This window comes from Uranotaenia lowii, chromosome 3, assembly GCF_029784155.1.
Source record: "Uranotaenia lowii strain MFRU-FL chromosome 3, ASM2978415v1, whole genome shotgun sequence".
Classification (NCBI taxonomy): Eukaryota; Metazoa; Arthropoda; class Insecta; order Diptera; family Culicidae; genus Uranotaenia; species Uranotaenia lowii.
The window spans coordinates 5,000,789-5,012,477 of NC_073693.1; the positions used below are offsets into that span (position 1 = coordinate 5,000,789).

Below are 11,689 nucleotides of genomic sequence, written 5' to 3' on the forward strand. Positions count from 1 at the left end.
ATTGAATAACTTTATTAATATTGCAGCTTTTTCCACGAGTCAAAATTCAAACTGAAATCTTAAATGTAACTCGAGTTTGCGAGAAATAGATATATGCCATAAAGTTTTTAGCTATCTCTTTATTTTTTTTTAAATTTATTTTCATAGATGGTATTTGATTTGAACATAAAATATGAGTTTTCAAAAGAAAATAAATGGTTTCTGTATTCTAATCAAACAAGAGGCTCAGAATCATTTATGGATTTCAAGCAATTTAAGTTAAATTTAAAACAAACTTACTTTTGCACCTGAGTTAGATGAAAACAAGGAGTATCGATTGGTAAACTTAACTCAAAATTGGAGATTTTGGCACTTACATATATTCCTCCAATTCCAAGGGCGTCAATTTAGCTAAGCGGTATTAAAAAAATTATGCATTGCAATGTTTGAGCAAAAAAAAAGCTAGACAAAATATGTCACCAAAACCCTGCCGTTGAGCCGATTCTTCCTACGGCCCTGGTAAATATTAAAATATAATGCTGAATGATTACATTGAAACATTCCATTCTCCTCTCAACTCAAAACTGCATTCTGTCTTCGATAGAAATGATCAATGAGAATATATTTTAATAACAAAGGTTTTGTTAATTTTCTCCGATTGCCGGTTATTTGAAAACAATTGAAGAAAATTTAATGCTAATTTTAAATTTTCTTCGAAATTCTTTGATAAATTTTTTCCATCAAAATATTGTGATTTCTTCAAACATCTAAGCTGAAGAATGGGAAATTTGAAGTTTTCAGGAATAATTGTTCTTCACATCATTAAACAAAAAAAATCCTGACCCTCCGATCGATTATATTTTTGAGGAAAAATCTCCTCTATAATTTGGTAAATTATTAGAGTTGCCGAATTTGTCTTTAAGGTAGGTGTTTCTTAACCCTCATCCGCATTAGATTTTGTTACCCTAATCAGCACTTGGAGTGTCAATTTGACACTACAAGCTCAAATCATTATAACTTTTGGCGTGTTCAACCGATCTAAACAAAACTCATATCAATAGAAACCTTGTAGTGTTAGTTAAATATGTTTAGAACATGATATATACCTTAAGCTACTAGTTTTCCCTTATTTCAGCATGAAAGAAAAAATCCGAAAGAACATGCCTCAGGAAAACTGCTGTAGTTCATATATTACACGTCCAAAAATATTTGCGTGATGCATATGAAAGCTTAAGTTAATGTCTACATCATGGAGCCAAGAAATATTTTTTTTAATTTTTTTTTTTAATGAAAGGGTCACAAAAAGCGCTGCTTGTGGTTCTAGAATTTCAGAAATGATTTTACGTTTAAAGTTTTCATATTTTTGTGAAATCTCACAGCCTGAATTGTTGCACCTCACTAGAATGTTGATTAAATTTGCTTTCCAATGAATATACTTTTGGTTGGTCCAAACAAAGTAAAAGCACTGGAAATCCGGATACAACCTGACGGTGGACCACAAAAACAGATGAAATTTCAATTTGTTAAAAAATCGCGCAAATTAGTGAACTTTGAAAAATTCCAATAAATTCAATTTTTGTTGCATCAAAAATCTAAAGACAGCAAAATGTTAGAATTTTTAAAAAAATTGTAGTCATATTTCTTTAAAAACTCTACCATCGCTCAAACAGTTTTTACTAGCAATAGAGTGAAAAGTAGGTTTTTCAGTCCACTTTTTTGAATTTTTTGTGACCATTTCATTAAAAAAAAATTTTAAAAATATTTCTTGGCTTCATGATGTAGACATTAACTTGAGCTTTCATATACATAATGCAAATTCATATTTATGTTTGAACTACAGCAGTTTTTCTGAGGCATGTTCTTTCGGATTTTTTTTTCTTTCATGCTAAATAACGAGAAAACTAGTAGCTTCAGCTATATACAATGTTCTAAACATATTTTACTGACATTACAAGGTTTCTATTGATATAAATTTTATATGAAATTAATTATAATTAAAACGACTTAGAAAGATTTTACTTTTGGAGTGTCAAATTGACACTCCAAGTCGGAAAAGGGAGTTTTTTTGTTCAGGCTTTCAGGGTTTGTCCATAAAAAAAGTTAAAATACAATATTCAAGAATTTTTGAAATCATTTGCCCCGAAGAAATTTTTGTTTTTTGAAGCTTCTGAAAAAAGTTACAAGCCTTCAAACTTGCAATAGTGTCAAAATAATACTCTAATGCGGATGAGGGTTAAGCAAAAGTGGTTGAGCATCACTAGTTTTCAGTGTGTGCTACACAGCTAACACTCCCCATAGTACAAAAAAAACAAAAGCTAAGATTTGTAGCAATAACAATAGTTTGCTATCACACGACCTTCTCAATACTTATGCTAGAGCATAACATTATGTCTACTCACGGGCCCGGTTCGTGCAATTATCCACAAACAAGAAATATCTCAGTTTCTGGCAACCCTGCCTGGCTGCACTGCTCAACGGGCGCATGGCAATGGTCTGTAGTAACGAGCCTATAGTAAACATTGGAACGATTGGAATTTTTGATTTTCTGTCAGTGTCATTCCAATCGAACAAAACCAAGCAGTATTAAAGGCAGCCCTACAGCAAGGTTGCAAGCTCATTATTTCAAAAGGGATCAGATTGCGCCTCTTTGTTTACTATAGTTTCTTTAGTCTGTTGCACCTCCGATGTCTGCTTCCTGCTGGATCTGTTCAGGCTTGGCCACACGACTGAGCTGGCTACACAACAGAGCTAATCACAACAGTGAATAAAGCTCCCAAACAACGGCTCTATAGGAAACAAACATTGTTGCTCTCTGTTTCTCAAAAATTTCAGCAGTGTTATTTTTTCTCAGTTGGGACACACTTGGGGCCGTTGGTATTGATAAGCTGGTTCTACCTCCAGCTTTACTCGGTTTGGTCCTTAATCTGTCGGGGCTGGATAATATCGCAACTGTTGGGGAGTTGGGGAAGAATGGATGATCCGATCTGTGCTTATTAATTTGTATTCGTTCATTTTTATCAGCTGATGTTCCGGCCTTTTACGGGCTACAGATCCTGTATGCAATAGATGTATGTATGTATGTATGTCTATAATCCACCATGAGTGCACGGATTCACCGCAGGTTGACTAAAGTATGGATACAATTCTAACATACATATATGACTCCTAAATTCCCAACCCGGCACCATGGCTTCATGTGAACTGTTATGAAGTGTAAGCTTTACGTGTCATGTAAGTATATATTGGGGAGAACAATTAAAACAGATACACAACCAGTTCAAAATGTATATCATGTTTGATAATATACATTCACTACATTCCTTCATCCGTGTACATACCTTGGCATCTGAGTGAACGTTCTCATTGATCAATTGAAACAAATACATAAGAATTAAATATAAAAAGAACAATCTCACTCAGTTGTATTTAGGCATTAATTCCTACTATTTTATATACGCGGGATCTAATCAGCAACTTTTCTGCTTGAAGCCAACAGTTTTCGGCCCACTCCAATCCACGTCTCTTCTTCATAACTCGGTGGCAATTCTGAACTCATCTTATGCGCTTGCACTCGCTGGATTTTCTGCCGAATTCTTAAGTATCGTTTAAATGAGTAAATTGGAACGTTTATGTTTGTATAGGAAAATTGAATATTTTTTTCTGAGAAATCAACATAATTTTTGTTTCTTCTGTGGAACCGAGCGAACTGATGGTTTTTGTGCCAGTTTATAAATTTTCCAAAGGAAATTTTTCGCTGAACAACTTTGTTTAAGACCGTAACTTGGCTGTTTAACAAGGGTATGTCTTTTGGCATTGATAAGCAATAAATTCAATTGACATTACTGCTAGATTCTCGCGAAGTATCGCACTAGGCGCCCAGCAGTGATGTCAATTGAAATTATTATTTTTCAATGCCAAAAGACATACCCCCATCCAACTCCTAATAACTTTTTTGCCTTTTGAAATTCGAAGTTATGATCTTCGACAAAGTTGTTAAGCGGAAAATTTCCTTTAGAAACAAATAAGTTGGAATAAAAACCATCAACTAGCTCGGTTCCACAGAAGAATCCAAAATGGTGTTGATTTTTCAGTACAAAATATTCAATTTTCCCGTACAAAACTTAAAGTTTAAATTTATTCATGTAAATGACACTTTAAAATTGTGCATAAAATCATGGATGAGTTTGGGCCAACACGAATCTTTTTAGAGAAATTCAAAAATGACCCCATATCGACACAGTCTACTGTATACTTAAGACAAAACAGCACCATGTTTTAAATTATAATGCAACAAGAATTACGTCCACTTTGCCGATTTTACACAATTGTTCCCATTCATAAATGATATTACATTTAGCATTTTAAAAAGTTGTCGGTACAAAAACTTGCTTATTGTCTGTATTTGCCATCAGTTCACAATAAACTTTCTTCCTGTCTGCAGGGGGCTAACGGATTAATATTCGTTAATTTTGGTTCAGATTTAATCGAATATTTTTGCAACACTTTCAGTTTTACCAATTGGGAACGATTTAGCATAGCTTGATCAAATCAGAATAACTAGTTTTGTAAAGAAAGCTATGAAAACATATCTTCCTTCGAGCCACCATCATTGACAGTGAGCAGAATGCCTGAACTCTTTTCCAAACAAATATTATCTGAACAAAGTATATCTATAGAATTTTTTAAACCTTGCAGGGGACTAAAGATGAAGCATTCATTTTAACTTTTCCGAACCCAAACAAACCTACATCGCTCGCTAAACACCCAACAACTGGTGAACAAACAATCTCATTAAAATAATCATCGCCATTATCATCAACGAACATCAAGTCGCCGTCCAAAGTCCAAATAACGCACATCACAACCATTGAGGTGATTACGACGAGCGGTCAACCGCAATTAGAGGAGCACAGTCTTCCACATTTTCCCGTAGGCCCAAAAAAGGAAAAAAAACTTGTTTTTCCAGCCGCCCTACAAAAGTGTCACACTCTGATTGCCGCCCATTTTTCGTGGATTTTCCATACAGTCATTAGCGTCGTATTATGACTTGTTTACGACACTTTGATTTTGATTGGGGTTGATTGCAAACGGCCGCCCTCTTCAGAAAACTGTTATGCTCTTAGAGTGAATGTGTGCCTAGAGCGTAGGAGATTAGCATCGTCGTCGACTGATATCACAACTCTATGGGCTGAGAACTTTGAGAATGGGACGCCTGGGGGTGTTGTCAAACTTTTGCTACATTTTCATCAGCTTTCCTACTTCCCTTCCCGAAGTTTCCTCCCCATTCATGTAGAAGGTCGATGGGGATCTTCCTTTGTAACCCGGAGATAATCCGGTCCAAATTAACACATCACAAGTAATATCATTGCTGCAGTAGTTCTCTCTGGGTATAAATTGCTGCTGCATCCGAAGCTATGCACCGCAGACCGCACGTCTTCTGATGGGTTTGCATCTCTAACTAGAAGCAAGCAGCAGCTCAGAGCACTTTTCCCGGAATATGACACGAAGAAGTGCTTGCGGAGGATAATCCCTCATAACATAGCACTTTACTCCTGGGACCGAGAAACCAAAAACGAGAAGCTCGGATCGAGACCAAGAGACCGAGAGCCCGGGCCCGGTGAATGCACAAACAAAGTTATCTAAGCTCGTTAGGACTCTTCCTACTGGCACTTTCATCATTCCCGTACAAAGCCGGAAGGTTGAGTCTGTCTGCACTTTCCATTCCTTTTGCAGCAAAGAATAACATACATTCGTACGCTTACATACAACCGTACACACACAAACTCATACATTCCGAATTGCCCCCGTCCTTCCCTCAAAAACTAGAGTTCTAAAATTCTCTACCCATTCTCTTCCTCCCAAAAAGTTCAACCTGATCGTAAAGCTCCGTGCTGTGCGCTCATCTTTTACTACTTTATAATCAACATTTGCCTCAAAATGTGCAGCATCTTCTCCCTAGCATGGTCCAGGTTTCAGAACCGAGCAGCAAGCAAAAATGAAGGGAATGCAGTTTTTCCCCAGTAGCAACATCTTCTCATCATCACCATCGTCATCGTCGTCATCATCGTTGTTCCACAGTCTTGGGAGTCCTACCTTGTAGCTAAGACAAGCTCTCTGCTTGGGGAATTTCAACTGATGAGGAAAACGAGCGCGCGTTCTCATGAATGAATGCTGCAGCAGCACAGCACAGCACCTGACATGTCGGGAGAATGCGCACTTTCCTTGAACAAAAACGGTTAGGTGTGATCCGTGTGCTGCGCTGCGATGATGCACCCGATTCTTTGTAGCACAAAGTGCTCTTCAGTTCTCAGAAGTGGGTAGCGACGAAAGTTTTGCAAATAAATATTCAATGCTATGAAAATCCGCTTTGAAAAATTTAATCTACCTCAGGATAGCTCAGATTTTGGCTTCGAGAAAACGGATGCTCTACTTTCGGGCATGCATTTCGCGTTTTGAACTTAAGAAGCAGGGTGGATCATGATTTAAGAATAGCCAAAGATCTTTCAAAAACTAAATGGTGCAAAGTAAGTTAAATTTTCGGTTGAGCATAATTTTTTTCCGATTAACATTATTCGAGATCATCAATCATTGAGCTTTTTTTGTGAGAATCTTAAGACATAAGCAAAAATGACAAGGTGTTGAAAGCCAATTTAGAACTTCCATGCACATAAGACTTAGTCGATTTGGGGCCATTTTTGATTTTCTCAAGCCCCCTTCTCAAGCCAAACACATCAAATGTAACGTTTGCAAGAGTAAATTTGATCTTTAAGGTTTGTATGGAAAAATTGAATATTTTGCACTGAAAAATCAAACATAATTTTTGTTTCTTCTGTTGAGCCGAGCCTGCTTATGGTTAGCTGTTTAACAGGGGAATGTCTTTTCGCATTGATAAACAACACATTCAATTGACATCACTGCTGGGTGTCTAGTGAGGTCTTGCTTAGCTACTTTTCATGCAATACTTCGCGTGGTTCAAGCAGTGATGTCAATTGAATTTATTGTTCATCTAAGACATACCCCTGTTAAACAGCTAATAACTTTTTTGCCTAACGAAATACTAAGTTACAGTCTTCAACAAAGTTTTTCAGCGGAAAATTTCCTTGAAACATTAAAAATTGGCACAGAAACCATAATCAGGCTCGGTTCCATAGAAGAATTAAAAATGATGTTGATTTTTCAGTATAAAATATTGATTTTCCCATACAAACATAAAAGATCCAATTTACTCATGTAAACGTTACTTAAAAATTTTGCAAAAAATCATGGATGAGTTTGGGATCAAAACAAAGCTTTTAAGACCCCAGGGTTTAAAAAATTCAAAAATGACCCCAAATCGGCTCAGTCTATTGAATCAATTATTGCTATACTTATTTGAAAAAGCGATATCCAGGGTAGTGGCTTGTGATAAAGCTTAGTTGGCAAAGTTCGCAAGTCAGTTGCCCCCTGAGCCAACGTCCATGAGTTTGAACCTACGAAAAAACATCGAACACCTGCCAATTGCAACGTTGATATGAAGATGCGAATGCCACAAAGATGGATAAAGAAGAATAAAATCGAAACAAAAAAATCCAGAGTTGCTATCAATTTTTCGCTCCAAATTTTTTTTCCAGTTTTTGAATTTCGATAAAACGAGATCCGCAATCAAAAAATTTAAAATTTCGACTTATTTTTTCCAGAGCTCTACTTAAATGTTAATAGATCAAAATAATCAAAAATGTATCACCTGTAGAAAAAGACTTTTTCCAAAAACCTCGTCTGCTATTAAATTATAACTACAGAAAGAATAACATAAAGTAAATTTGATCCAGAACAGGAAAGTTTAACAAAAATTGTGATCATTTAAAAAAAAATCTTTCATCAGAATATCAACTTGAATGGAATAAACGTTAGCTCAAATTAAATATCACTTCCACAATACAAAAAATTCACTCTCGAAGTTATATTTTACAAAATGTATATTAAATATTTGCTTTCGCAAGTACATACATGTAGATATCTTAAGAAACATGAAATAAAGCAATTTAAGAGCAACGTTTGAAAACATTCAAAATAACACTTTCAAAAAAAATTCCTTTCCAAGGTGAGAAACCATAAGCTTAAAAACTTTCCAGGAAATTAGAAATCTTTTGATTAGAATTTTATTATCCAAAGACGTAAAAATGTTCTCGCGTAGTTTATAAGAAAAAATGAAGCCTAAGATAATTTCAATCAGAATTCCGTTCAAATCAATTCATACACAGGTCTGCAGTTAAATTTTTGTTAGTTTTAAAAAATTCTGATAAAATATTCCTAGTCTTTTTAAAGAACCTTGTTTGTATTTCATTTTAACTTTCTGTGTTAGAAATATTTTTTTTTTATTCTATTATTTTTAAATACTTTTTGATTACTCATTTTAAAGTTCTATTAAATCAATAGTTTTTTTTCGTGTTAAATGGACTTATCCATAAACATCCTAAAAACTTTCAAATGATGATACGGATTTGTATAGAGAATCTTAAAATAACAGGGTGGCCAGCAAGTTTCCATTTTCAAATTCCCAGTTTTTTCCCGGTTTTTCCGATTGAGATTTTATAGTTTTCCCTGTTTCAAAATGCGCAAATAAATATGTTTATCAGGTTTTTTGACCGAAAATGAAGATATTTATATGCAAGTTGGACGTAAAAGTATGAAAAGACTTAATTTTTTATTAGTTTGATCTTGAAACTCATAGGTTATCCAGAATATGGTGATGATAATACGACAAGAAAATAATTTTAGTTGTTTATCCTTAACCGAAAATTGTTACCTTCTCTTAAGTTTTTCACACCATCTTTGTCTATTATAAAGGAAAATGCATTATTATTATTATTTAGATGAGATAAATTATAGTTTTGATATGCTGCCATGTATATAATACTTTTCAAAATTTCAAGTTGAAATACTGAATTTTACTGTTAAAATCTTGCTGTTGGATTCTGAAATTTTAAACATAATCAATAAATTTCGTATTGAATAACTTATTTTCAAGATTGGATTGATTATTAAAATTCCAATTTCAATTTCTGACGCTAGTTTTATTTTCGGATAAAAGATATCAAAAAATTTGTTATAGCTTGACTACTGATTGATATTGTGATATTTTTCTTTTAAAGTTCTTAAAATATATTCCGATTAACCTTATTCATGCTAAACAATCTGAAATTTTATTTCGATTTTCATATTGAATCATTTTTTTTTTTTATTGTATACCTTTAAATTTTATTTTAAAATGCGCTGAGTTCTAGATGCCTGAATCTATTTACCTAAACTTTATAAACTCATCTAAATTCTTAGTCTGAATTTTCAGTCCTATCCCAAAAGTGCATGTTTTGAATCGATTTTTACCTTCTGCATTCAATGCGTTTACTAATTAACCAAATAAAATGATGGGATCTTATTTTTTTTTTTGTTTCCAGATTTTTTTCTGCATATGAAAATTTCCGATCCTCAAAAGTTGAAATTGAAAGTTAATTCAGAAGAAAATATTTTCGAAAACAAATAAGATAAGTACATCGAGGTTATGTCGATTGTCAGAAATTTTATGTTTTGAACTTACGTTTTGATAGTTTTTGGCAATTTTGAGGGTGTTAGTACACATAACACAAACAAAAAAATAGATTTTTTTTCAAATATTTTATCAATCAAATGAAAACTTGAAGTTTGGTTATGAGTATTTTTGAATTTTTATAAAGGTACCGTAAGCTCAATTGAAAATAGCTGAAAATAAGTTAAGTCACGTAAAAATAATTCAGTGTTTAATTTATTTAAAACAGCATTAGATCATAAAATCTTTGTGAAAATAGCTATTCAGAAAACTAATTGACCGTGTTAGAATGAATAACTGAATTCATATCTCACTATTAAAGTTTTATTAACATTGTTTTTTACAATATTAATTCGTTATTTTTGTCAGACTCTTCAAAATAACTCTTCCAGTTTAAATTTGTTTTATAGATTTCTGCTATTTTTTTTTTCAAATTTCGTTTCAGCATTACGTGTTTTTCTGAAAAAAAATGAGCTCCTGATGCAGATTCGACCATCATCAATTCTTAATGAATGTATAATAATTTCAGTTATAAGATAAATATTAAGCTTAAGTAAATCTTAGTTTTCGAACTGTCGAAAACTGTCTGATTTCAACGTATGAATCCACATCACTCAGAACTAAAAAGTAGCAGCATTCACTGCAATGCACAATATGCGATAGCTAAGGAATATTTTATGATCGAGAAATTTTTCTACTACGATTCTTTGCTCGAAAGATTTATGCGCTGAGTTCAAAAATCTATATTTTTAAATGAAATTCCCGACTTTTCCAGGCATTTTACTCATTTATCCCGACATTTTGCCGCTCGTGCTTCACAATCTTTGAATAGAACAGCTTCAGAGAGAAAAAATCGTCGTGATGAAATGATAAAATTTTTGGTTTTGATAGTTTTATATATGGGAAAAAATAATCCATAAATAATTTTCCCGGTTTTGATTTGAAATTCCAGGTTTTTTCCCGGTTTTCCCGGCCCCATTTTAAATTCCCGGTTATTTCCCGGTTTTCTCGGTTTTCCCGGTTCGCTGGCCACCCTGAAATAATAAAATAGGAAATTTACTTTCATCGATGGTTGAAATCTTAAAAATAGCCTAAAATCTCGTGAACTTAGCTTAAGATCACCAGAAGTTCTCCCAGGCCGGTAAAATCCTGCCTATTTTATAAAAAAGCTAGCGAAATTCAGGCTTTCTTTTTCCAAATTTTCCAACCATAATCCAGGCAATTTCCGGGAAAATTTGACAAAAATCCAGGAACTATTCAACAAAAATGAAGAAAAAAACATTTGAGTCATTATTTTTTCAACGAAAAACATTACCAGATTTTGAATCATGTTTCAGGCTCCCGAAAAATTTCTTATGTTTATTTTAAAAATATAGATCGGAAAATTTCAGTCTTGGGCAAAACACTTTAGAATTATAAGGGTGCTACTTGAATTTTTCGTTTGGTTTTCCAAAAAAAAGTTGAATGAATCCTTACAAAATCGGGATGTTTTCAACAAAATTTGGGCAATCGGATCGGACCTAACCTTTCCCATTTTTTTTCAACTTAATATTTGGGCAATTCTTGGTAAAACCGGAAAATCTGGACAGCTTAATTTTGCTGATTTGATTTGAACTTACAAGTTTTTTTTAAAAGCCTTAAATTTTGAAAATAAAAATTCTTAAAATAAATCCATAAAAGTTAAAGATTAAAATTTTGCTGTTCAAATCGGATTTATTGCTGACTCGATCCTAGGGAAAGATATTAGATAAAAATTTGTTTTTTTTTAATGGAATATTAATAATGTTGAACAATACGCCAAAATAAATGGAATTCCTTGCTTTTTCTTTAAGAGAAGATTCTCGTTTCTTTATCATCAATTACTTTTCATAACAAATAAATTCCTGTGAATGGTTTTTATTTAGTAAGTTTTTCATAAGACAGAACATGGAAAATTATATCAATTCTACTTAATCTTTGTCATTTATCAGTCAACTATAAGCCTGCAATCTCGTGCAATTTAATTTTTTTATTGAAATAGAACTCATTTATGATCTGAACCTGAATCTGGATTTTGAAAAAGAATTCAAAGTTTGAATTTTCAGTCTGTTTCGAAATTTCAAAACGTTTTCTGACAATAACATAAAAACGATTTTTAAAATTTCAAAT

The 11,689-nt window shown here is 33.3% G+C and overlaps 1 protein-coding gene across 1 annotated transcript in view; it reads left to right on the forward strand.

Annotated features, from left to right (window-relative positions):
• Positions 1 to 6,079, forward strand: part of LOC129750638 (uncharacterized) — a 29,821-nt gene extending 23,742 nt beyond the window's left edge. Inside the window, exon 2 of the mRNA XM_055745635.1 lies at positions 5,939 to 6,079. Within this exon, the coding sequence (XP_055601610.1) occupies positions 5,939 to 6,079 (141 nt within the window). The remainder of the gene's footprint in view (positions 1 to 5,938) is intronic.
• Positions 6,080 to 11,689: the final 5,610 nt, after the last annotated feature.